This window comes from Hermetia illucens, chromosome 6, assembly GCF_905115235.1.
Source record: "Hermetia illucens chromosome 6, iHerIll2.2.curated.20191125, whole genome shotgun sequence".
NCBI classification, from domain to species: domain Eukaryota; kingdom Metazoa; phylum Arthropoda; class Insecta; order Diptera; family Stratiomyidae; genus Hermetia; species Hermetia illucens.
This window is the reverse complement of record NC_051854.1, coordinates 28,819,431-28,847,417: the sequence shown is the minus strand read 5'-3', so window position 1 is coordinate 28,847,417 and position 27,987 is coordinate 28,819,431. Positions and strand designations below refer to the sequence as shown.

At 43.8% G+C, this 27,987-nt stretch overlaps 1 protein-coding gene across 2 annotated transcripts; it reads left to right on the top strand.

Annotated features, from left to right (window-relative positions):
• The first annotated feature begins 71 nt into the window (after positions 1-71).
• On the top strand, positions 72-22,029 carry LOC119659984 (ras-related protein Rab-8A). 2 transcript variants are annotated; one of them, XM_038068355.1, is made up of 6 exons: positions 72-754; positions 996-1,195; positions 6,741-6,833; positions 7,001-7,114; positions 19,546-19,624; positions 20,830-22,029. In XM_038068355.1, the coding sequence occupies exons 1-6, from the start codon at positions 631-633 to the stop codon at positions 20,853-20,855; spliced, it is 636 nt and encodes a 211-aa protein (XP_037924283.1). In that variant the 5' UTR covers positions 72-630; the 3' UTR covers positions 20,856-22,029. The 2 variants fall into 2 exon arrangements, with proteins under 2 accessions (XP_037924283.1, XP_037924282.1); XM_038068354.1 differs by having other exon boundaries at positions 73-451; positions 519-754; positions 19,546-22,029.
• The last annotated feature ends 5,958 nt before the right edge of the window (positions 22,030-27,987 follow it).

Below are 27,987 nucleotides of genomic sequence, written 5' to 3'. Positions count from 1 at the left end.
TCACTTCGTATTAGCGGCTACAGGTGGCACACATTTCCTAAATTTGCGCATGCCAGTCCAAGGATATCGATTTTTCATGTTTGTTGAATCATCCGTGCATTCTATTTGACTTTGTTCTCTCATCGCAATCATTTCGGTGTCAGCAATTGAATGTGAGGTGGAAAAATGGTTTTCTAAGATATTTCTCCATGTATCCAAGAAAAAGTGCGTAGTACCGTTATTGAAGTGGAGATAGTCCTTTGTGCTTCAGAAATAGAAAGATTGTTATATTCCCATGGTGATAATTTGCGTAGTTCTTTGTTTGTGAAAAAGTATTGGCGTTCATACCGTGTGAATATGTAGAGGAGGAAAGTCAAATAAAAGTTCTCAATTAAAAATTGATTGCTTTCGCCGAATCAGATACAGATCCAGTGATCCCCACACTTGCATCTCACGCTAAACAGCTGAAGTTGTGAGTCATAGACATCAGAATTTTCTTCGTGTTTTCAATAGTCTTTGTTTATTGTTGTTATACTCAGCAAGCTTTCCTTCGCAAATATTCAACATATCTCGTTCAGCTGTGAGGAAAGCGTTTAGTGAAAATAACATAAGTGCTAGTGATAAGGAGTTGGGGGAAGCGAACAGGATACAATGGCTTTGGATTTCGTTGCAACGTATAAGGTTCTGGTTCTGGGAGATTCGAACGTTGGTAAAACCTGCATCGTTCATAGATACTGTGATGAGAAATACTACGATACATATATATCGACCATAGGTAACGACAGAGTGCGATTGACATCTCTCAATCCACCCTCGTATGCACAGTAGGAATTTGTACTTAATACTTTATTCATTCTTGGGTTTTCCTCTCACTGCAACTTTTCGCTATTGATTAAATCTTCCTTTCTTTTCCTTGATTTGCTCCCATATCTCTTTCTGGTTTACTAGTTTCATTATACGTAAAATGCCCAACAGTATTGAATGTTCATTTTAATTGAGGATATACTGCTTTTTAGGAATTGATTTCAAGCAAAAGTTAATCAATTTGGACGGCGTACCTATCAAATTACAAATATGGGATACGGCGGGACAGGAACGTTTTCGTACACTTACAACTGCTTATTACCGAGGTGCAATGGGAATCCTTTTAATGTATGATGTGACCAGCTTGGAGTCGTATAACAATTTGTCGTACTGGCTGCGTAATATACAAGAGGTATGTATGTAAAAGTATTAGAGCACAAGTAATTTGAATAGCCCTGGCTAGAATTCAGTTCACCCTTTCACCCTTTGTGCGATGCACAATGCTATAGTTTTTCGGTTGATGTATACATTCGGGTGAGTAATATGCACAGAGTCAGTAGCAATTTTCAATATAACTGATATTGATTGGCTGAGGAGTACATACGGAGCTATTTATTCATCTACGTTTCCATATTCATGTTGAACAGCGAAAGGTTGCAATGCAATAGAATATAAAATTCAAATTGCAACGGTAAGGCTTATTATATTCATCGGCATGCAATATTTGTTCGAGTTGACGGGATGCATTTTCGGCATCCAAGGAACGTAGCTTCCAAATGCGCATTCTCTAAACTACATAGGCGATCTATGTAGATTCCATCTTTTCACATGTTACAAGATTTTCTTGCAATAAAGTTGTAAAATTCTCACCCTTCTACACCGAATCTTTGCATACTTGATTAACTTTCCGAGACTAACCCAACTTCCGCCATTTTTACATCCACTCTATTTCCGCGTAAATATTAGAAGTTTAATACATTTGATTGGTTTCATACGAATATATCATTTTATTGATACTCTTAAAGCTAGAATAAGATTACGGGTGGGAGGTTGCAATTTTTGTTTTAGGTTCTTTTTGCAGATGTCATAAAGTTGGTAAGCTAATGAGATGCTTATCAGTGTAATTGGAATTACAAGCGTCAACTTCATTTTGGCTAACACCATGTCGACTGGGCTGATGATAATGGATTCCACACTTTCTCCTGTGTTGTCTAATCCTTTCTCTCAAATAAGATCATACTCTAAACTATAAGCCTGCTCTTATTTGCGTGTTAGCTTGCTTTTACTGGGTTTATATTGTCAATTATATACCAGTTTGACGGGGTCAATGCGTCATGCGCCAAAAATCCCAAATCGAATTTTCTCTTGAAATACTTTTTCGACACCATTTTATTTATGAAACTACCTATCTTCGTTGTACAAAATAATTAGTCATTATTCCTTATGTCCAGAATGCTATCTGATAGTCCGTCACATCAGCCTTGCATTGGGCTAGGGTATCGGTTAACTACTGTGCTGCTTTCGATTTGTGCAAGGAGTCCTTCTTTGACGGACACGCTGTCCCGTTTTCATTCCAGTCCGAAGATCTTTTCTAGGGTACATAATAGGTGGCTGGAGGCACAGGTCATCCCATTTTTTGGCACGGGAACCTCGCCTTCATCCTTCTGCTTCTGCGGTTTTTGTTAAGAAGCAACTCGATTACCAAAGCAGTTGATGTTGGTTCAGCAGGCGTTTTCCAGGTAAATGCAATATTTCTGCTTATCCCCTCCATGAGTCAATAATAAGGAGGTTATTTTGGTCCACTGGTTACAGACAGGCTTACTCCAATAAATATGAAGATTTCAATAATTTCTGATATTTTCCTGAATCATATGGGATATACTGCTTGACTCGGCGCTAGAAAACCAGAAGCACTAGTGGTAACTTTCTTGAATGGCCAATGTTTGTTCAGAAATAACTTCCAATTGTAAGTGTATTTGATAAACGCAAACAAGTCCGTAAAGCACAAGACTGTCGTACGGAAAATCAGAGTTCAAATCTCACTGGTTGCAGTGGAATTTGTATCGTGATTTGTCGTTGGATACCAGTCGACTCAGCTGTGAATGAGTTCTTGAATCAAATCAGGATAATAATATCGGGTGAGTGCAATGCTGACCACATTGCATCCTACAGTGTACTGTAGTGTACCGCTACGGTCTTGAATGAAGTGCTCTAATACACTTCAAGGCCCTGATCCAATAAGGATTGTTGCGCCAACGATTATAATTTTAATTTCTTTTCCGAGTTATCACAATCTCGACAGATGCCGGATTTTACGTAATACTAGTACTAAGTGCCAAGCAGTTAGGCTCGGACGATCCTACCTACTTAAAAACTAAAGGGGCGTTGGTAGTGGTGACCGGTGGTAGGTCAATGGGAGAATCAGTCGAGAACTCTCCGCAACATCGAGCACGTATGCAGAATGGTGTACTTCTGCATGGTTTGAACCAGACTGTGCGAAAGTTTCAGGACATCAAGGGAAGCCGTGAGGGATTTAGGTAAAATACCTGTAGCTGACAATATTATGGAAACTACAACCACCCGCTCGAGACGCCAAATTTCTTTGATTTCTCGAGCCAGTGGCTCATAGTTCACCTTCTTCTCTACGTATTTCCGTTCGATGTTGCTATTATGGAGGATAGCAACATCAATTATATACCCGGAATGACCCGTCTTGTAAACTAACAGTACGTCAGGCTTGTTGTGTGGAGTATGGCGATCAGTCGAAATTTGCCGGTCCCAATACGTGCTGTAAGCAGAACTATCAAGGACTGCTTGCGGTTCATATAGGTGGTCCAACGTCTCTAACGCCGAACCACATCTTCTACGCTAGTCGTTCTCCACTCGTTCTTTCATGATGAGCTTTTTATAAACTCGGGTGGCGACCACACGCCGTCCTAAATGGCACACATGAAAACCTCCGTCTCAGCAAAGAGCTCCCCAGTACACAGCTATCTATTCGACAAATGCAAATCGAAAAATGGCTACCAAAGACAATTCACGTGTTTACCGTGCATTGCCTTCGACTTCCATTCATCGATCCGCTCTTGATCCGACTTCACCCCACTCAGAGGATTGAAGGATCGATCCTTCAAGTTAAGTGGAGTCAGTCCACAGTCTGCCTTACAGACAGCCGCATGCAAGGGACTCGCCTGCTCTTTGCTGTAAAAATAAACGGACAGCGAGTCGACTTGGCGATGATGCTGTGCCGCTACGTCAACAACGCCCCTACCCCCGATGTCGCGAGGCAGGTTCATCCGCTCTACGGCAGACTTTGAATGATGCATTCGGAATTTAGACATAGTTGTCCGTATCCGCCGCTGGACGTTTTCCAGATCGGTCTTCGTCCACGGCAATATTCCGAATGCATAAGCCAGTGAAGGGATAGCGAATATATTCAACACGGTTATTTTATTCTTCCCCGAGAGATGTGATTTCAGCATCAGCTTTACACGTCGCAGGAATTCGGACAACAGAGCATCCTTCAGATCACCAACTTGAGCATGGATTCCTTGCAAAATTCCTAGGTACTTGTAGAAGTCTGTCTCGGTTTCGATGTGGAGATCACCAATGCTATGTCCGGCATGCTGCTTGTGACGACCATTGCGGATGGCTTGGATTCGACACTTGTCTAATCCAAACTCCATCCGAACATTTCTACTATTCGCAACAGACTTCTAAGATGTCATCTAAGTACATCAAGTGTATCAGTTCGCACTTAGTACGTAGGCCCTATTTTATTGCAAAATCATGCCCTCTAGCATGATTCAGTAGCCATGAAAGGGGGTTCAGTGCCATACAAAACCAAAGGGTATTCAACGAATCCCCCTGGAAGATACCCTTTCGTATACGGATGGGCTCTGCCATCCTTCTATGACTGTCGCTAAACACTTTATTAGTTTCGGATCAGTGCGATACAGATGTAGAATATTGATTAGCCAGGTATGCGGAACGCTATCAAAAGCCTTGGCATAATCGATATAGCAACTAAAAAGGTTTCTTTGGCCTCTAGTTGCTTGTCCTACAACTACCGAGTCGATAATGGGTTGCGCTTTGCAACCCCTTGACCCAACTCGGCAGCTCTTCTGCTCCTCGGACAGAATGTTGTTGGTCTCGAGTTGCGCATTGACCCTTCCATTAATAATGGACGTGATGAATTTGTAGAGGGTTGGAAATCAAGTAATCGGTCTTGTGTCTGCGGGCTCCTGCACCGTGCCCTTCTTAGGCATAAGATAGGTAATCCCCGCAGTGAGGAAGGATGGAAATTCCTCCGGCTGACTCATCACCTCATATATATTGCGTGCCAACCGACTGTGTACGCTGGTAAATTTCTTATACCAGAAATTCCGCACCCGATCCAAACCTGGGCCTCTCCAGCTCTTCGAGCTGTTTATGGCCCGTCGAACTTCCTCTTCTGCAAAATTCATGCCAAACGTATTGGAATGGCGGGTGCCTGCAGCGGTGATTCACACAGCATGCTCAGCATGCTGGGCGGGTAACCCCCAAAGCCCACCCCAATACTCTTTCGCTTCCGTCGCCGAAAACTGTATTGTCTGGACGCTCTGTTGGAATTCGTTGAGAGATCTGAAAAAGCTCTGCTGGTTCCTCGCGTATGTTGCATTCTGGACACGTCTGGAATGACTTTCGCCATACCGTCGTAACCGACTGCATACGACAGAAAGTTTCTGCTTTAGTGTGTCTAGAATTTTAACTACGGGTGTCTCATTGGGGATGGCATAGTTCCGGTAAACCCTCTGCACTTTATTTCTCACCCGTCTGCTGGCATTGCCAGTGCTGATCGGAATCAGTCTAGCAATGTTCTGCCTTAGTGAGTCCCGCCGACGTTCCAAACGAATTTTCCATGGTGGATCTCTTTGGTCACTCAAACCAATAACACGAAAGCGAATCTTCTGACCGTGCAATCTGACCGTACAATCTGAAACAAGCCTACTATTCGGCGAACACATTTTCGATAGGTTCCTGAATGCATTGCATTATATTGAAATTCGATTTTTTCCTTGGCATATTCATTTTGCAGTTCCAATAGTTTTTAACACCTTAGAATAGATGATACAATTTATTCACATGCTCGCAATGAAAACGGGTCTAGCGCTGTTAATGCGTTGGAGAATTTTGTATGTTGATGTTTATCTTCAGTCCAACTCAACTTGCCTCTCCATTTGCTATTTGGCCGAGGTCCATAACCTGGTAAGAGAGCATACACCATCAACATAACTCAGGTGTTTGAGGAAAGATTTTATTGTCCAGTGAAATCCTCCACGTCCTTTAGACGAGGCAGCATGAAGAGCGTCACCGATAAAAAGAAGAAATAAAATCTGTGACAAGATACAAATCTGGCGCTTTGGACCTGAAATGATTCTGAGATTTTACCTCGATACAGCACGTGATATTTTGAGCCATTTTATATTGCTCTGATCATGGCTATTAGTTTCTCCGGAATGCCCCTCCTGCGTAGAGCTCTGCAAATATATTCCCTGTTGACGTCCTTGAAAGCCTTTTCGAAATCGATGAAGGGCGAATAATGCGGAGATCGAAACAACAAAATAGAATTACAGATACTGCCTCATGCCCGAAGGCATTTAAGGAGGAATTTTTCGGGAGGTGCTCCAAGGTAATGGAGATGCAAATTGGATTACCACTAAGGCAAAGAATTATTTACAGTCGGTATAAAAATCTAATAATCCTAATGGCGAGAAATGCGTTGAAAATTAGGTAGTTTGTAAAAATAGGCGGCTTTTCTCCACAACAATTTGTCTCATTAATTATTCAATGAACCTCGTAATTGCAAATAAGCGGAATTGTCTACAAATTTTGTTCTTGAAAGAAAGCTTAGTTTTTATGTTATATTCTTATTTTCAATACTGTCTAATAATTTCTTATTAAATTCAATTTCACAGAATGCTTCACCGGACGTTGTTAAAGTCCTGGCTGGCAACAAATGCGAATGCCCACCAAATCAACGTATGGTGGATAAGGAGAGAGGAGAAAAGGTAATTCGGTTCAAAATGCTTTCTCAATACAAACCTGTCCATCATGCAAGTTGTGTTATTTATTATCTTTCGAAAGACTCACTGAATATTTAGAGTTTAGATTTCTTTTCATTAAATCCCGTTGCTGTCATGTCATTATCATTTACATCTTTGAATATTTCTTCCAGATTGCAGAAAATTTTGATATGCCATTTTTCGAAGTATCATGCAAACAAGATATAAATATTGAGGAAGCGTTTCTAACACTGGCTAGAAAGATTCGGGAACAACGAGAGCATAGAGTGAGTAAACACAATTTACCAACATATTCATTTGCGTCAATGAAATCATCATTTGAATCAATGTGGATTACATAACACAAATTAGAGATGACTTTGTTTGTCTTCAGCAAGAGCTTCTATTTTTAACTCCAATTATTATATTGAATTCACTATAAATATTATACTTAGTGCTACAAAGTATTCTAAACTTAACATTTTACCCTTCTATGAACCAAGGTTAAAATAAGATAATATGCCTCCTGCTCACAATATCGTGAGGTGAAGATTTTAAAACTCCTCCTTGGAAATTACTAACAAATTCAAACCCAGGATAATGGCGCAGTTAACGATAATAATTTATTTAGTATGTTGTTTGGGCATCTTATAATGACCAGCGCAACGAATTCTATTTGTATATAAACTGAATGTGAATATTCCTGGCTTGAATAATAATAATTTATCAAATAGATTTTTGTCCTGGGCCCAAATCCTAGGGCTTTCCCTTAAATTTATGTTTCAGACATTAACGACGTTTTTATCCTTCTTCGTGGCTTTGGAAATCGTATGGGGCCTTGCCCTTTTAGATTCAATGGCTTTAGTTTCTGTTTCCTAGCAACGATGCCCCATCTGGGCCAATAGTTACAAACAATCGCTGTCTCAGTTTGCCGACTAATTCTAACCGTTTCTTTTCTTGAGAATACGGGTCAAGCGACAATTTTAGGACCCATAATTTTAAGTTAACTTACAACTTAAATTACAAGGGAGTTCCAGCCAAGAACAATTCTATGTGAAGACAAAAGCAGCCCAATTCTTCGAATAATTTCTAAGAAAAGAGCATAAATCTCGGGAGCGTGCCTCAAAAGGATCAAGTACGCGGTAAAAGTGTTTCAAAATAACAAAGTAACGGAGATAGACGGGATACCTGTAGGATTATTAAAAGCAGGTTTGACATTGAATATCCATGGAGTCTTAATATGGAGCATCTGAGCATCTGGAGCAATGAATATAGGCCACAAGATTTGTACAGGAGCCTTTTATGCCTCCAATTTTGACCTTCAAGTAGTGATGCGTTCTCTTCGTCAATAGAATCTTCCCAGTGCTTTCGAGGTTTTTCTACTGGTCTTCAATTTAATTTTAATATTCATTTCTTTGCAAACCACACTTTTAGGTACACCGGAACATAGACTGGGTTTTTACAATCAATACTCGATAGATTTAACCATTAGACTTTATTAAATAATTTGTGTGACTGTGACTGTTTGCTCGTTAGAGGCAGAAGAGACTCTGCTTCATGTGTTTCTTTTCTGCCCCTAACTCATGGCACACTTTTCTCGCCGGTCCTCCACTCCCGTGGCGAGCTCCTCAAAGTGGATAGATCCGCGCCATCTATTCGTTCGCATTCGCAACATTCGAAATAAATTTCGAATGCTGTGAATCCTGCCGCGCCACATCACTCCGCCCCAGATGAAACCTAGGGGTTTCGGCGACTGATCCCGGAACTTCGTTCGCCGTCAATCCACAAAACGGACACGACGCTGCTTCGGGGCGGACACGGGTTTCAGCCTGGACAGAGAGACCGCCTTCCTGTGTCCACCGATCTCGAGTTGGAAGAAATGTTCTCCCCGCTCGAGAACGCGGTACGGGCCCTCATATGGAGGCTGCAGCGGCTTCCGGACGGCATCCGTCCTGATCAGCACGTGCGTGCATGTGTCCAGTTCCTTGGGCGAACAGGCAGGTATGGACGAGTGTCGAGTGGGTGGTGGCGCTTTGATGCGTCGGATATTGTCCCTCAGCAGACGCACCAACCCCGACTCCGTGAGACCCGATCTCTTGTCGAAGACCGGATCGCTTGGGAGTCTTGGGTTCTCCCCGTATACCAGCTCTGCGGGGCTGGCAGCAAATTCCTCTCGTCGGGTTGTACGTAGGCCGAGCAGGACGAGAGGCAAGACTTGGGACCAGGACGGATCGTCACGTGCCATAATGGCGGCTTTCAGCGTCCGGTGCCAACGTTCTAGCATCCCATTGGATTGCGGGTAGTATGCAGTAGTCCGCTGGCGTTTAAAACCAAGGAGTTTGCCTAACTCGGAGAAAAGGGTGGACTCAAATTGCATTCCCTGGTCAGTGATGACCACTGCAGGGACGCCAAAGCGAGGTATCCACTCTCGACAGAGGGCTTCGGCACATGATTGCGCCGTAATGTCTTTCAGAGGTATTGCCTCAGGCCACCGCGTAAACATGTCGATGATTGTGAGACAATACCTATAACCGTGCGAGTCGCGCAAAGGCCCTACTATGTCGAGGTGTATCGTGTGGAAACGCTTGGTAGTGCGGGGGAATGAGCCCACTTCTTTCCTTACATGCCTGGAGACTTTACACTTTTGGCATGCGATGCACTCTCTGGCCCAGGAATTGATATCCTTGTTCATGGAGGGCCAGAAGTATTTTCCGGTGACTAACCGGTTTGTTGTCCTGATGCCGGGATGCGCCAAGTCGTGAACTGCGTGGAGCACTTCCTTGCGAAATGTGGCCGCAATGTATGGCCGAGGTCCCTTTTCCGAGTCTTCGCAGCAGAGAGAGAGGTTTGAGCCGAAGATGGGCAACTTCCGAAATTTGTATTTGGGGTTGGATTTGAGACTCTGAAATGCTGCGTCATCCTCCTGCGCCTTGGCAATAGCCGAGAAATCGAGTGAGGCGGGGATGTTAACCTCGGAGACACGAGACAAAGCGTCAGCAACTATGTTGTCCTTGCCGGACACGTGCTGGATGTCTGACGTAAACTGGCTTATAAAGCTCAGATGACGAAGCTGACGAGGGGACGCTTTGTCGGGCTTCTGTTTCAAAGCATACGTGAGAGGCTTATGGTCCGTGAACACTGTGAACGGCCTGCCTTCTAGGGAGAAACGGAAGTATTTGATGCTCAAATACGCGGCGAGCAGTTCGCGATCGTAGGTACTGTAGTTCCGTTGAGCGGAATTCAACTGCTTCGAGAAGAAGCTCAACGGCTGCCAAACTTGATCCACCTTTTGGTGAAGGGCAGCACCTACTGCGATGTCAGAGGCATCAACAAAAACGGCTAGGGGTGCATCTTGCAGAGGGATTGCCAAGAGTGTAGCGTCGGCCAATTGTTGACGGGATTTGTCAAACGCGCAGATAGCCTCTTCAGACCACACGATCTCTCGTGTGTCCTTAGTTTTGGGGCCAGACAAGTACGCGTTCAAAATGGACTGGTGATGGGCGGCCTTGGGCAGGAAACGACGGTAGAAGTTCAGCATGCCCAAGAACCTCCTCAACTCCCTCACTGTCTTTGGACGCGGGAAGTTTGTTATCGCTTGCACCTTGTCTGGGTCGGGCTGTATTCCTTCAGGGGAAATGAAATGGCCGAGGAATCTCACTTGTTTTTGGAGAAATTTGCATTTCTCAACGTTTAGGACTAAACCGGCCTCAAGGAGACGTTGAAAAATGCACTCGAGATGGGTTAAGTGCTCAGACTCAGTGGAAGAAGCGACCAAAACATCATCCAAATATACGAAACAGAACTCGAGGTTTCGCAGGACTGAGTGAATGAACCTTTGAAAGGTTTGCGCCGCATTGCACAATCCGAAAGTCATCTGAGTGAACTCGAAGAGTCCAAAGGGTGTGCATATTGCCGTCTTTGGAATGTCTTCAGGAGCTACTGGGATTTGGTGATAAGCCTTGGTTAAGTCCAAGGTCGAAAAGATGCGACAATTCGCGAGGTGATGCGCAAAGTCGTGGATGAGTGGAATTGGATATCGGTCAGGAACAGTCTGTGCATTTAGCCTTCTGTAATCCCCACATGGGCGCCATTCGCCGTTTGGCTTAGGGACCATATGCAGTGGGGAAGACCAACAGCTGTTTGAGGGCCTGCAGATACCCTGTTGAACGAGTTGTTCAAACTCTTTCCGTGCAATAGCCAGTTTCTGGGATGGTAGAGGCCGCACCTTCGAGAAGATCGGGGAACCAGTAGTGATAATGTGGTGCTGTACATTGTGCTTCACTGGTTTGGAGAGACTACACTTGGTAGTAATCGGGCTGAACTTTTGGAGAAGTGCCCGAACACGAGAGTCGGTAATGTCTTCTAAAAGAACGGAAAGATTATTGCCTGGGTGAGATACCATTTGTCCCGACGAATTAAGGTTGGTCGTGGAATCTATAAGAGACTTGTTTTGCAAGTCCACCAGCAATCCATAGTGACACAGGAAGTCTGCGCCTAGTATGGGGAAGCTGACATCCGCCAGGATGAAACGCCACGAAAACGTCCTACGCAAGCCAAGACTCACGTCCACTTGCCTATACCCGTACGTGTTTATGCGGGAGGAATTTGCTGCCGCAAGTTTGAGCGGTTGTGGGAAAAGTTGATGTTGCCGAGGTACGGGAAGAACCGAAACCTCCGCACCAGTATCGATGAGGTAGCTGCGCCTGCTGAGGGGGTCGAAAATAGTTAGGCGACGTGGCGCTGCGTTCTGGGTGGCCGTCGCCAAGACCCCCCGCGGACCTAGTTTTTTGCGGTAGGAGCGAATCTACACGGTAGCGTACATCTTGTCGCTTTATCCCCGAATCTGCGGTGGTATCAGCAAATCCCTCGGTCCGCGGACTGTCCTGACGACCTGCTACCTGATCGCCCACGTCCCACGTCGCCCGCATCTCGGCCACACTGGCTGTTAAAGCGGCTATCTCGCGCCTCAAGTCACCCACCTCATCCGACGGTGGTTGAACGGCCGCCAAGGTTGGGCGTACGTACACCTCCTGCACCTGGTCGGCCGTCGCTGCCAGTTCCTCCAAGGAACCGGAGACGCAAGCGAGGATCGCCTGGGTGCCCTCCGGGAGCCGTCGCAGCCAGAGCGACTTGATCAGGTCATCGCCAATCTTGCTCCCACCCAATTGCCTCATTTCGCGAAGCAATTGGCTGGGAGTTCGATCACCCAACGTTAAACCCGCCAGCAAGTGGTCTAATTTTGCCGACTCGCTTGCCGACAGGCGCCTGGTCAACTCGCTCTTGAGCTGTGTGTACGATGCCGACTTCACCACGTCGGACACCAGAAGAATAGACTCCTCGTCCAGGCCGACCACCGCGTAGTTGAAGCGGGTCGCGTCCGATGTGATGCCGGACATTTGGAACTGCGCTTCCAAATGCACGAACCACAGCTCCGGGTTCCGCCGCCAAAATGGAGGAACGCGTACGACGAGGGCGGTCACTTGCGGGTCCGATGGGCCTGCCGCGTCTTTACTGTCAAACGACATCTCGAGTAACAACAAAAAAAAAAGTAATAGTTTTCAATGAACCACTCGGTGAGTTTATGATGAAACGCGGTGAATTTTGCTCCGACACGGCAGGCCGCGCCCACAAATGCACGCACGAACAGAGAAATGACGACCGAAGCGGACGCTCTCCAGCGCAGACCAAAAACACCACCAAGGAAACGGAGAAACCGCGATGTGAAACACCTAACGCCGTCTCTTGCAGCGATTTTCAATTATTATTATTGAAATATTATCACAATTTTAACTTTTAACAATTAAATTTGAAGATTGATTGCCAAATAATCTATAACCTAAGTTGCTGCTGCCAATGTTGAAAGGTGGTCGCGCTCGTTGAATTTCTGATGCGGCAATGATGCTGGTGTCAGCTACGTTTGAGATGGTGATGGCTGCGGCTGCGGCGGCAACGATGGTGGCTGCGGCAGTGATGCTAACGTCTGGCGCTGCGGTGCTGGCGTCTGGGGCTGCGGTGCTGATGTTTGATTAACTTGATAAAACGCGCTCGAGATCAGAGGAACAGAACGAGTCATCTGAGGTATCGGCTGCCCAGGTTGTTCAATAGTTATGTTTACAGGTGAGGGTCCAGCCTCTCTTTCTTCACTTTGGATACTGATAGTACTAGGGCTTTGTGCTCTTCGGGGTCACCAATTTAACTTTAATATTAATTTCTTTGCAAACCACACTTTTAGGTACACCGGAACATAGACTGGGTTTTTACAATCAATACTCGATCGATTTAACCATTAGACTTTATTAAATAATTTGTGTGACTGTGACTGTTTGCTCGTTAGAGGCAGAAGAGACTCTGCTTCATGTGTTTCTTTTCTGCCCCTAACTCATGGCACACTTTTCTCGCCGGTCCTCCAGTACCGTGGCGAGCTCCGCAAAGTAGATAGATCCGCGCCATCTATTCGTTCGCATTCGCAACATTCGAAATAAATTTCGAATGCTGCGAATCCTGCCGCGCCACATTCCTTCTGCTCTCCCTTCGAATACTGTTTGAGGCTTTTAAAATCGGCAGGACTGAATAGAAGGCTCCATTTGCGAACTAAATTCAGCGTTTAATTTCGTCCACTTCATTTCCATCTTTCATCAGTTGTTCGCCTAGTATATACAGTTGTCTACATTTTCCAAGTCGTGCTTGTCAATCGTTATATGTTGTCTATTGGGCGTCATTTTTCTCGTTTGCGTCATAATTTTCGTTCAGTTTTCATTAATTATTAGACCAACTTCGTCTGCTTTTTATTGACGTTTTTAAAAATCTCCTTTATTGAATTATCCGCATGTCCATGACTCATAGAACAGCGCGCCTTTGTGTCCACAGACAACTTTCGTATAACCTGCTTCAATGCCAAATTGAAAAATAGAGGTGTCAACACCGCCGTTTGTTTCAAACGCACCTATCAGATTATTATTGACGCAAGTTGTGTGCGAAGGGTTGAGGATTTCTTTAAAATAAGGAGTCCATCTCTCACGTGTTTCACTTTCATCCCTAATGACTGCCACATTTTTCTTTGTAGGATTTTTTTTTGTTGTTGCTCGCAATATTGTCGTAAATTTTCTCTAAATCTTCATCGAAATGTTTTCGTTTCTTTTGCCTTAATATTTCTGGTCAATGTGTGTTCACGGTGTTTCTAGCGAAAAGGTTGAGGGATTGAAACGCAACAGAGTCTCATTCGCTTGAAGTGGTTTTATTTGTCAATAATCAAACGACATCAAACGATATCAGTATTGATCAAATAAAAACCCTATTAGTGACAATGTCATCCGAGATTTTCATAATTTCCTCTCTTCGCCCTTGTGTTTTTCGCTCTATATGTTTTCTGTATGCCTCACTTTTCTTATCGAGCACTTCTTGGCATTCGTCGTGAAACTAATCATTGCTACGATACTAAAATTCGTATCCTACCACTTTTTCCGCTGTTGTTTTGATAGCCTATTTTAAGTCTTACCGGGTGTCATCTGTAGGCTTCCCCGTGTAATTCTGGGGAATTTAATTATTCTGCGGATAGCTGGCGTCATAGTTTGCCCCTTGAAATGATCTCAATCCGAGGATGCAGGGTGACTATCATTTGGTGACGAGAACGTAGTTTATCTGGTTAAAGCTAATGTTTTCCGAGAACGCCCATGTCCATGTCACCATGCGCTTGTGTGGGAAGAATGCCGATTTTATGATTAAATTTTTGCTACTTGCAAAGTCAATGAGGTGTTGGCCGTTGTCATTTGATGTATCGCGGGGACTGTGCCTTCTTGTTCTCAATCTTGACATTGAAACCCCCGAATAATATCTTGATGTCATTCAGAGACAATGAGTCGTATAGTCTTTCTAGGCTACTGTAAAATTACTCTTTGACTTCGTCATCTTTTTCTTCTGTTGGGGTGTGTATGCTGACAAACCATATATTAAAAAACTTTCCTTTGATGTCAAGCACACACGATCTTTCGTGTATAGGTTTGAAGTCGAATACATTCGCTTTGAGTCCCTATACACCGGACGAAGGTTGAAGAAAAGAAAGAAAATCCACCATGAAAGCGACTCCAAGCTCATGTTTCTAGATAGCTTCCCAATTTTTAAGATTGAGAGCGACCTCATGTCGGCTATCTCGCAACCATTCCAATTCGCTTCCTCGTCTGCTAGAACCTTGTACTTGCTGGTTTGCTAATTTATTTAGAGATTTAACATTCCAGGATCCAAGAGCGTAGACATTCATTCCTTTGCGCGGTCCTTTCCGTGGTATCAATCCTGTCCGGGGCTGTTCACTCTGTTTCTGTGTTCGATGTTTGGCGGACGACGGGTAAGGCCATCGCTCCGAACACACAACCTGGGGGAATGGGTCAATTCCATTAGATCCTCTTGAAAGAGGAATGTGATTAGGTAGGATGCAGTATGGTGGAGTTATCCCAGCTAGGCTGGGCCTGTAGTTTTTTTACTTTCGTCACAGCTTTTTATTTACTGAGGATATTACTAAATACGTTGACTCACACCCTCCTCCTTTACTTAGGCGTGGTATCAAAATACTATTTACATAACATGGCAGAGTTACGACGTGCTATCAAAAATTATCGTTAAAATACCAGAGGCTAGGGCTAGACGAATACCAGAAAGTTTTTCTCAACGAATTAAGTACTTGAAAATTGCTAAGAGTACAATATTAAATTTATGGCAGATACTATATACCGTTTTGTGTTGCATGAAATTGTTTTAAAATTTGGGGTCCTGGTTAGCTTGATTTACAATCTAGTTAAGTACCTCATTATGGACGCCTTTTTATTTCCCAGTCTTCTGCAAATCTCCATAAGTTTCTTCTCAGTAACTGTATTTTTTGCTTACCTGTCGTATCACCATAGAACATGCGCTTCAAGTTGAATTCGCCCCCGAAATTAAACTATTAAAATGCACTATTACCAATAGCTTTAACTATTGTTGCAGCAGCAGCACAAGTGATAAAGTAATCAATGACCCTCTCAAAGTCATAGTTCTTCCTGGGTTGCAGCAGTGTGGAGTCATCATCTAGTTAACATCTAATTTGGTCAAACTTGGTGATATTTATGCTACTACGTTTTGCCAGCTTGTCCTCTAAAAACCAGGTTTTTATATGCTGATCACCCTGGTAGCTGGCAAAATTTTTGGTGTGATCGAATAGTTCTGGACAGTGTTCCCGATATTCTGGCTTTCTACTCTCATCGATCCGGTTCTGGTGTGACTTCACCCCACTAAGAGAACTTAAAGATCGATCCTTCAAATTAAGTGCAAGAGACCTGCCCGCTCTTCACCGTAAAAATTAGCGTGTAACGAGTCCACACAACGGTGATGTTCTGCAATAATATCCATATCCATCACGCGCCTACCTCCGATATCACGAAACAAGTTCATCCGCTCTATGGCAGAATGTGGCTGATGCATTCGGAATTTGGAATTTGGTAGTCCGTTTTCGGTGCTGAACGTTATTACGAACAACTCCAGTACTCTTATTTGATTTTTGCCTAGTTGCGATTTCGACACCAGCTTCACAATTCGCACGAATTCCTACAGTAGAGAATCCTCCAAATCACTCGAACATCGGTCGGAACGTGAGCCATATTTGAAAAGGGCGCTATCGGTTTAGATATAGAATCTGAGCATATGTAACTAAAAATTCCCGACGCCCTGCCTCTATCGGACAGTTAACTGGTGCAACAGGTTTTTCAGAAAGCCGGTTACTTAAAATTAAACATGATGAATATTCAAGTGATGAAATCTCATTTTCCCGCAAGAGCTTTTCGAAGAGATAAGACAACATACTTGATCGACATCTTCAAGTAAGTTTGCCTGATTGATTCAGTTCGGTCCGTCGGTTGCGCCGGAAGAGCCCGCAATGCACCATCCACGTGCCCACAAGTTGCAACATCATTAATTCAACTCTGGACATGGAAGGCCTTGAGATGAGAATTTGAGATACTTTTGTGTGTGAGCATTTATCAAAAATGTTCACCTGCGATAAAGAGGCGTAACTGACAGGGCCGAATTGAATGTGGATGGCGGGCTTTATGTTTTGCGTCAGGGCTGTTGACAGTATTTCAAATCACACTTCCTCCTGGAGAACCAGCGGAAAATTGTCAGCGCCCCTATGGACCCCCTCAACTCATGTTGTGAGCGTCCCACCGTAACATACGAAGGTTGATCTTGCCACCGCTCGTGTCCTCCTATTCTCGGATCATCCTTGACGCTAGAAAGTGTGCGGTTTCACTGATCCGTTTTGCATCTTCCCCGCCTATTCCAATCGCTCCAGTCTCAGGTGTCGGGGGCGTACACTACCGCTCGCCGCTGACTCTCTCCGCTCATTTCGAAGTGAACTATAGCATCTTGTTGCATTTGACGTGATACGTTCCCGCAAAAAGTTTACCTGGCGTCTTCGCTTTCCTTGCCGACGGGCTGAGGTTTGCGAACCCGATTCGGATGACGTCAAGCGATACCTGGATGCAGCTGCTGTTGCTTAAGCAACGGAACTTGGATGAATACTCACCGGCTCTCCCGCGCTGGCTGCCGATGCATTGCTCTCTATGTCCTCCGCCTCCATCGCTGGACACTGCATCAGCGTCGACGCTAAACTCGCGATCTTATACAACTTTGGCTGCAGAAGGAGATATCTAGCAGGGACGGATGTTCACCTTCCACCGACGAGCTTACATGAGGGCAGCATTCTCGTGAGATCCACCGCCGTGCGACGAATGGAAGCTATGTGCTCCGACTGCCATTCAAAAAGGACGTACCACTCCTCAGCGATTCCTTAACAACTGCCCGTTCTCTTCTCATCAAGATGGAGCAATATTTTGGACGGCAGTCTGCGTTCAAATTCACCCAAAAGTGTGAGCCACATGAGCCCATCGACCGAGCCCTCGTCTACTTCAAAGGACAGGAAATACTTCAGGATGCTAAGTGGATAATACACTAACGCATAGTGCGTTGAAGGCCATTAACGTGAAGGAAGATAAAATTTCGATCAACGAATATCAGTATGTTGTACCAAAGCTTTAAAAAGATATAGCTAATGTGGTATTACGCTGGTGCTTTCACCGCATCGTCTTCCGTATCGACATCGAGATTGTCATCACGCCCGAAGATTGTCAATACAGATAAATTGACGCAACAATCCCCAGGATCTTCTACAGGCTTATACGTTGAACACCTACGGCACGTCCAGCTCGGCCTACCAGAAGCTGCGGGTTCTCCGGCAACCACCCGAGAACGAGTCTAACAATTACTCAGCTGCCAGGCGACATATCTGAAAGAATTCATACGTGGACCATCTACTTTCGGGTACTGATTCCTTCGCTCAGCCCCTGAGTTCGCGAGAGGAATTCACACCGTTGCTCAAGACAGGCAGTCTCCCGCCAGGCAAATAGACGGCTAATCAATTCGAGGTCCTAGTTTGCTATCGCAGACTATCAGACCTTTTCGGAACTTTTTAAATAACTTGGGGTTGTCCGCAGCTATCCGACGATGCATTTCGCTTCAAGGTAGCATTGCCGGCTTCAGACGGTTCGAAGCGCTCTCTGTTATCGTTTGTCTTTACGATCCTCTTCTTTGGATCTTGCCTATAACGATTGGTTTTAGGATCTTTATGCAGAGCCTCTGAACCCTGAGGATGCCGTGAAATGATTCATTACTAGCCGCCTCGTGGGCCCGCTGGAATGTATTGCTGCAACATCTTTCTGGCTTTTCATGGTTATTTATACCACTCTGGGTTGGTATGCCTAAGGAGAATCAACAGCGAACCGAGGTTTACGGCTTTTGCAACGCATTGGAGCTCGCTGTCTGCCTAACGGGAATCTGAATGTACTCTTCTCATCCCTAAAACGGAAGCCGCGCCGCTTAAGGAACTATCGCTATCACGCCACTGTTTTGATAGGTGAACTAATCTGTCATCTCTGGCCGGATTCTATGGTGACACTCTTATGGATCCATTGGTAGTCTAGACAATGCCAGACGTATGTGGCCAACTGCGTGGCCGATATACAAGTTTCCGTGCCTCACACTTATTGGTGTCACGTTACTAGCGTTGATAACCCCGCAGATATCGCCTTACGCAGCGCTTAAGCTTATGCTTTGATAGACCTAGCGGATTGGTGGTTCAACCCTTCCGTTGCTCCTCACTTCGGTGAGCGGTGAGGCCTTCGTGGTGCGCTTACCGATCTCACACCTCAGCTGCTGTGCACAATGCAAGCGCACATTTGGTGGCGTTGGAGCGCAGAATATCTGCAAGAACCACCAAAGTAGCATGCGCTTAATGTCAATGTGAAAATCGGTGATCTGTGATTTGCTTGAGGCCGTCGAAGGCGGGCGGGAGAATAACGACGCATATAGACTCTAGATGTCACTTGGAGCCACCGCCATCCTGGGCCCTCCCCTTCAGTTGTCCCTTCGAAACCATCGAGCAATAATTTCTGTACTCTACCGCGTCTCAATATAATTTGAGTGGAAATTAAAAATTGTAGTTTTCTGGTTTTCTCTTCTCCCTCTCTTTAAGTGAAAAGCGAGCAATAATTCCTTTTCAAAGTAATTCATATGATTTCCAAAAACGGTAGTTTTCCTTAAAAAACAAAATTTTAACTTTGCTTAAACATGGTATTTTTTTTAGAAATATTCTCGAATTGTTTCCTAAAATAGGATTAATAGAATTTATTTACAATTTCAGGGCGAAAACTTCGACACAGAGGACAAAGGTCAAGAGAAAAAATCTCCAGGATCCAATGGTTTAGGGGCTTTCACTTTAGGTAGTATTTCGGAAAATAGCCGTTGCTCTTGTTAATTATTCACACATGGCGTCTTCACATCATCTAACACCCAAAATTTTTAATAAAAATGCTTTACTCACCGAAACTTCATCAGAACAAAGTGTACTCACCCCGTTCATATCACCCCAGCATAATATTTCACCTCATTGTCAACAGAATACGCACCACCAAGTACTTTTAAAAAAATACTACCGTAACCAAGGTAACAAGTAACAACTTCACTCTGAAGCATGTAGGGGAAAGTAACATCGAAATAGACGAATTGTAAGTTGAGAAATAACTTTATGTTTGAAAATTTATACCACCTTTGAAGTAACAAGTCAACAAAACAGATTTTGTAGCATATTTCTATATATGCGTAGTCAGGTACTAGTAGTCATTACAGAAACCCATACGTACTAGACAATTATTTTCTACGAAACGTAAAAACTGATTTGTACGGAACAAGCCCTAATTTTTGTATGACGAGGGTGTTTGTCTGTAACTTGAGGTGTCTGAAGTACTGCCTCAAAGTTGTGTCTGCTGTGCAATATATCATATAGAAAAAGGAAGCGTTCCTCAGAACAATAAGAACGAGAAATGCAAACTCAAAGATCGTTGGTTGCTTTAGATGTTAGGGCTTTACTATTTGAGATAATAACTAATTATAAATTCGTGAGGGGCTGTATCGTAGTTCCGTATGAAAACCAATTTGTTTTTTTCCAACACATCGAATATATATTTGAAAAAAGAAATTCCTTAATAGTCTTCTTGAAATAATTCATCTTTTCCGTCTTCCTAAAATTTTTCATTTTAAGATATTTTCCAAGTAGCGTTTGCCGGTTTGATAATGTAAATCGAATTTTATCTAAATCAATTCTAGAATGGAAACTTAGTTAATCTTTGGTATGATACATATTGTTAACGATACAAGCCACTCACCATGCTTAGAGTAACAATAAACATTTTCCTTCTGACATTCACGTTTTGAAAGAAAGGAGAGACAAAATCCACCTCCAACATTTCAGTAATGGGGTGAACATTTAAAAATTTCTTAGAACGCCTTCATTGTGCCTCTTGTGATGTTCATTTTGTACCAATGAAAACATTTTTACTCAAACCAATATAAAAGCAAGAATTTATATGATTTTAGTTCAAAAGTCAGTTTTCATATTTCATTTCAAAATTTCAATTTTCGGTTTCAGCAAAAATTTTCGATTACAATGTTTAGGAAAATTTATTTATTTTCCGAGTTATTACAATTCCGGTTGATACCGGATTTTACCTAATACGGACACTAGGTGTCAAGTGATCAAACTCGGACGATCCTACCTAACCTAAAAGGATATTCGAAAATTTGTTATCAATCTCATTCACCATTAAATGAATTTGAAAAAAAAAAGAATAAAAAGACAAAAAAATTGGTCATGCTTAGTTTGTAGAAGATAATACGCACAGATATCAAGTCAAAATTCATTTGGTTGATAGGAATTGAGAATCGTTACTGTTGGAAAATTAAAAAGAATTATCTGAATTTATCTTGAAACCGTTAACGAAATCTTTGTAGGGAAACAATAGTTTTACATCTGATTTTTGCAAAATAAAGATTTTTAGACGTTTCATAAATTACAAATGTTTCTTTAAATTAATAAAATTCGATTACTTGAAGGTGACTAAATACATAAGCGATAGCCTAGTAAGCAAATTTCAAGGATTCTAGCAAGCGTCACGCTCCAGGATCGTATTAAATTAAATAAAAATATCCACTATTGACTCTCCTTTGAACTTTGTTCCTATTCAGTATTCGACATGGTGATGTGATAAACTCATTTAAATAAAACTTCACTATGTATACAGAAGTGTGCCACACATTGAGATCCACTAAAAAGGATACGAAATTTCCATACTGGGCTATCGACATTTTTTATATGAAGTTTGATAACAATAACGTAGTGATCTTTGCTAATATTCACCATCACAACGATGAGTAAAACCAATATCAGAATTCTATTAATTGCAAGCAAAATATGAGACAATTAAAAGGAAAATCTTAAACCTATTATTGATTCAAATGAAGTTGAATGATCTTAATTAAATTGAGGAAAACATATATACCGAGATATATACTAATTGTTTCCAAAACATTTCAATTACTACTATAATATGCTTGAATTAAGCGCGAGTATGATAGAGCACTTTTAAATTTGTGAAGCTAAGGAACAAAACAAAAAGGCGGACTAAAAGTGAGAGTAACCTTTCTATGTATATATTATGGATTTTAGAGGAAATTTAGAACTAAGTTTTCTTAAATGATGAATTTAATAAATACCATGAGCAGTGAAAAATGAGAAATGAGGGAAGTATTAGTGAAAATATTGAAATAATAAATATATTTGGAAAACTTATGAATGATATTTTTTTCAGCCAAACATACCAAAAATTTTCGGGAAGAATCTAAAACGCTGCAGATCGTGTGTCATAATGATAATAGCGAATATTATATGTGCATTGGTGCGCTTTCACACCGAGGGAAATGTGTGTAAATTGTGTTCTGTGAACCTTTCGTTTATTCGGACAGATGTAGGATCATTTGACCGAGCACGGTGGCTTTACTGAGTACCTGCTCAAGATTGAAAGGAGTTGCAGAATCCTGGAGAGTGCTGCTAGTGCAATGATTTTCTTTTAGGAGTAGGGTAGGCGAATGCATTTACGCACAGAGTGTTGGACTCCCGCAACAGTACGCTGTCGGACTACCAACTAAACACTTCCCTGTCATCAGAGAACTAGCCTGGAACCGTTTGACACATTACTTCGGGCTAGCCCTCCCACTCTCCCGGCTTTGGTAACGTTCAAGTTAGGGAATTCCTTTCACCAACGGGAGGGGAGGGGAGCGGAGAAACGGAGTTTGTCAGTTCAGGGAACCCCTTACCGTCCGACCCCTCCGCCGGTCGAGTTCAATCTTCTTCGTAATAAGAAGAGCCCGAACATAATGCGCAAGACGATTCCAGCTGCCACCGTTCTTCAGCATTTCTGATAATGTGGTTTTGAGAGAACTCCCCTGTGTGTGTATAAAGCTGCTGACAAAGCCGTCCCACCTCTCACAAGAGAAAAAGGTGCGTTCAGCGTCGTCTGCCACTCCATTACAGAACACACAATCAGGAGATCGCGCTGTGCAGGTAACGCTGAAAACCTCCATGCCCGCTTGGAAGTTGGGTAAGGAAGTAATCGATCTCACCATGCGTTCGGTTCAACCACGGGTCTAAATTGTCGATGAGCCGCGCAGTCCATCTGCATCTTGGCTCATTTTGGCAACACTTACCACTCGGTAAGGCTGTGTTGACGTTCTTCACGGGCAAACGCGGTAGATAGCTCCTTGACAATGAGGGCAACGGGGATCATTCCCGCGATCACCATCACAACCGGTTCGGAGACGGTGCGATAAGCAGACGCCACTCGCAAAGCTCCCCGTCTCTGCACTTGAGCAAGGCGCTTACGATGCACCACTTTGTCAAGGGTATGGTACCTCCGCGCCATAAATCAGAACCGACTGTGTTGCTCCCATAAGGGGACGTCTCCTAGAAGATATAGGGCCCAACATGAGCCGACTCAAGGCCGCGACTCCAGCTGCAGCCCTGTCCGCTGCTGCTCTGATTTGCTCGAAGAAGCTCATCTTCGAATCGAGCATTAAGCCAAGGTATTTAATTGCTGGTTTTAACTTTATAGTCAACTCGCCGATCGATATGGGACGTAGGGTCGGGATTCTCCTTCTCATCAAGATGACTACTTTGGTTTTTTCCAGTGCAAGGCTGAAACCGTGGGCAGTCATCCATACGCTTACCCGCCAAGTTCATTCACCTCGTTGATCTTTACTGTGCCTCTATGGCGCATGCCTCCTCGCTGGTGTGTAAACGTTGTGCCAAAGGGCGGAGCTTCGACGAACTTCCCGATGTTCACCCTCGCGACATGCAAAAGTGATGTCAGGAATGTTTCCTTCACAGTCTGGGCGCCGAAACGTTGGCGTGGATCTGGTGTTTAAAACTACGAGCAGGGCCCTGGCATTAAAATCGCCGCCTACCAGGATTCGTCCCTCCGTGCTTCAAACGGCGTCCTCCAGAGCATCAAACCGGCGCCGAAAGTCCGGCATCGTCACGTTCGGCGTCAAGTAAACGCTTAAAATCTTTATCCCTAAACACCGGATCCAGACAAACCCGTTCCCTCGGCCTTCGGCAAGAACATGTAGTCGAACGTCGTTCCAAGCTCAGATGGCAGCGGTGCCCGATAAGTCGAGATGCCATGAGGGCCGGTCCTTTTTTCAGTATTTCCCGATAATTAGCACTAGATCAACATTTACTTAAGCAGGGAGCTGTGTTAGCAACTGGTAAGCGGTTGCACTCCGGTGCATGTTAATTTGTAAAATGCGCATCATGCTGTTCGCATCCTAGTCCTTTCCAAGATTGGACACCATCCCAAGCTCTCAGCACACGCGCGACGATCCCTGCAGAGAACGCAACTCTCGCTTTCATTGCAAGTCTTCGCTTGATGACTCTTGGCTGTATCTCCGGCATGTTGTCCTCCTGTCCTGCCCCTTGCAAACTGCTGACGTGTGCCCAAAGTCCAGACACCTGTAGCAATTGGTGGGGACTAGCCGCATTCGCACCCTGCAGTTTGCTCGCATATTGCTCGGGGACTTCCACCACGGCGAGCTTTTGGCCTCGAGCATTTACCGAGGTGATACCTATCCGGGCATGGGTTACCTCCGGACATTCACGTTTTATCGCCTCCTCCACATCGACCTTTTCTGTGAGGCAGTCAAGATCCCGGATTCCTAAAGAGCACATGGGCTCTAGGCTGGAAGCAAGAGCCTTCTCCCCAAATAACCTCTTGACCGCTTTGCTTGTTAGTCGTGTTTGGGCCCAGTTCGACGAACAGTCCAATGAATTTGCCTACCAATATAATTAACAATAGACAATGGGACCGAATTCGCTAAGAACTCTACAAAACCATTAAAGACCCTGCAGCAGGACCTAAAAATGAATGAATAGCCTTAAGAAGCAGAAGCAGTGATAAATAATCATTTACAGGAAGAACTATTCAAAGTTTAATCGAAGTTACCATTAACAAGGCTTTTGGACGATCTAATCCTCTTTCTTTATTATCACTCCAACCACAACAAGAAGAAATGAAGCAAGTGCCCTGTTAGGAAGCTTCGCTCCAAACTACTACACCGTTAAGAAAATCTTTGAGGAGGACTACAATAAGTTCCTCACTAACAGCCTACCCTCCCAAAAAAGATCGAAAGGCCTAATAAACTTCCAGAGTCAACCCCTTCGCCCTTCCATTATACGATTTGATCATGCTGCAACCAATTGTCACTTGGCCTACTCACATCCATTCAAGTCTTTAGCAGACGCCATCCGAGGCGTAGTTACACCATCTGTCCGATCCCAGGCAGCAAACCTCATCAGCATATCCAATCCCGATCTCCTCCTCCTATAGATGTCCGTTCATTGGGACGTTAGAATCATCGAATTGAATATCAACTTCATCATCAGCCTCCTGTTTCTCGATGAACACAACCACATGTAGCTTTCATGCGAAAATAGATTGCACTATAAGTACAAACCTAGCTCTCCCCGCTTCAGCCTTTTCCGCACTGATCGCCAACAATCCAATCCCCACTCCATAGATGGTGGGGCCATCCGATTCCTCGATACCTACGATTTCCAGCTTGCCCATCCCTCTGCGCCTCCCAACCAAGAGCACAAATTAAAGCCTGGTACCTAATAATAGGTGAAGACCTCAATACCAGGCACCAACCTTGGTTCGATGTATGGTCAATTCAGAATGGAGAAAGGCTCGACTGGTTTTAAACAAACGCTTACCAAAGCATAAACCTGGCTCATTTTAGCTCAGCCCTCCCCACCTTCAATAAAAGCTATTATTACTCCTATCTGGACCACTTTATTCTCAGCAGTAACATTACTGCTACTGTTAATCCTCATCCTTATACCTATCCTTTTTTGGAAACTGTCCTTGCCACCAGTGATCATGATGCCGCAATGCTCGAAATTGAACTTTCTGACAGAGTCATCCGTCCCACCCCACCATCAGTTCCAAATTTCCAGAAGGCGAACTACAGGCTCATTAATCGGATCCTTACATTCAGACTTGATCCAGTCCTGCTCATATCAAGAAAAATAGTATCCAACAACACTGAAGAACTGACTCCGCCCCCCTACTCAACTACCGTAACCTCATTTCAGATCCTTCGCCAGTATTCTAATATCTTTAGGAACCAAGACCATTCCAAATACGTTTCCAACTAAATCCTATACGATTCCTGCAAAACTCCACTGATCGACACTGTCCCCGCCCGTCTCGTCTTTAGCTTCCTAACCAAATGCCAAAGGCACCCTAACATGCTTATCACCAGGGTTATACAGATTTAGAAAGTCGAAAAGAACCTTCTTCGTACCCATCTTTTCCCTCAACTTCTCTTATCTTCTCTTGTCCCTACAAGGAGGGTTTAGTCCTTGATCCCCAAGATGGAGTAGTAATTTTTCCCCAAAAATAACATATAAACACTTCTTTCCATTTACACCTTTAGTAATAAGTTAGTTTATGCTCTAAATTATGCCTTAGATAAAGTTTAACGAGTAAGTTAGCTACAGTTCACATGCTAGTTATTATGATTAAATAAACAGTGCTGCCCGAGCCCAGTCATTAAAAATTTGAACCTCAGGTAAAGGAATGATTTCTTAGTGCGCATGCTATACAAGTTCTTCAGGCAAATCTTTTAGATCGGGAGCATTCAATTGGCAACTGAAAAATGTAACTTTATCTTCGATAAGAGGGGTGCAGATAACTTAGAGAAGTTGCAGTTAAAATGTGGGCCTGAATTTGTAGATTGGCAAAGTGCTTTTGGGAATTGCGACGCGATAAGAATGAGATGTGTTTTATTGGATAATTCTGTAATCATTTCTTTTTTACATTTGAACCATCAGGTTCAGTATAAATTTTTTTCAGCTAAAGTTTTAAATTTATTCAGGGAGAGCAGGTGTCAAATGAAATTGAACTCCGAGTGTGACAATTTCTAGTTAACTGGCACAAATAACGATAGCTTTCCAAACACGTCCGAGTTGTAGGGAGGAGCACCAGTCAGCTCAAATTATATGAAAGTATACTTTTTAAGGTTTTGTGTAAACACAAAACCTTATTAAAATCGATTTACTGTCTGTCTGTCTGTCTTTTTTTTTTTTTTTTTTTTTTGTTGAGGAGGTGGAAATCTTCAAAAAGACACTGGTCTGGACACACCAGCGTGTGGGATTTTTACCCACTAAAACCACCCCCGACTCCCTCCCTGCCCCGCGGAACCACCATAAGGTATTACATCACGGGGCGGAGTCAGCTCACTCTAGCTTTGTCACCTTTCTTCTATACGCGGCGCACGTGACCGCGTTTTTCTCCTCTCCTCTGCTTTTCGCAGTTTATTTTGGATAGATGTGATCATAGAGTTTACCGCATCCCAATTCTCTTGATGTGCTAGCATTTTCGGCACCAGATTTTCTGGTACCAGCACCTCCCCTAGAGTCTCCTCTAGATTCCTCCTTTCTTCCACAAATCTCGGACAGTGGAAGAATACATGCTCTGGGTCCTCTGGGACTCCATTGCAATTTGGACAATCGGGTGAGGTCTCCAATTTAAACCTGTGAAGGTATTGGAGATATCCTCCGTGCCCCGTGAGAAACTGGGTGAGATTATAATTAATCTCACCGTGTCGTCTCTCCAACCACTCCTTGATGGCAGGAATGAGCCTGTGCGTCCACCGGCCCTTTCCCGAGCGTTCCCACCGCTCTTGCCATCTATTTATGGATCTCTCCCTTTCAGTCTTCCTCGTCCGCGATGAGGAAGAGGTTGGCTTTGCATTGTATATGTTCGCCATCTCATCTGCCAAGATGTCAATCGGCATCATTCCAGAGATGACGAATGCTGCATCATCTGAGACAGTCCTGAAGGCAGAGCATACCCTCAGGGCTGTCCTCCTGTAGACTGAACTCAGTTTGGTAGCGTTCCCTGACATCCACAACGCCTCCCTCCAAACTGGGGTTGCATAGAGCATGATCGAGGTCACCACCCTGGCTATAAGCAACCTAGAGGTATGCCGTGGCCCTCCAATGTTCGGCATCATCCTTGCCAGGGCCATACTTGCAGTGGATGATTTGTCGCAAACATACCGCACATGTTGCTTATAGCTAAGCTTCCTGTCTATCACCACCCCCAAGTATTTGATGGTCGACTTGGAAGTGACGATATGATTCCCGATTCTAATACAGGCGTAATCTCTCTTCCGGTGCTTAGTGATG

Coding starts and splice junctions, on each gene's coding strand:
- LOC119659984 (XM_038068354.1), top strand. CDS start 631: ATGGCTTTGGATTTCGTTGCAACGTATAAGGTTCTGGTTCTGGGAGAT. Junction 6,834..7,000: donor ATAAGGAGAGAGGAGAAAAG/GTAATTCGGTTC, acceptor TATTTCTTCCAG/ATTGCAGAAAATTTTGATAT. Junction 7,115..19,545: donor GGGAACAACGAGAGCATAGA/GTGAGTAAACAC, acceptor TTACAATTTCAG/GGCGAAAACTTCGACACAGA.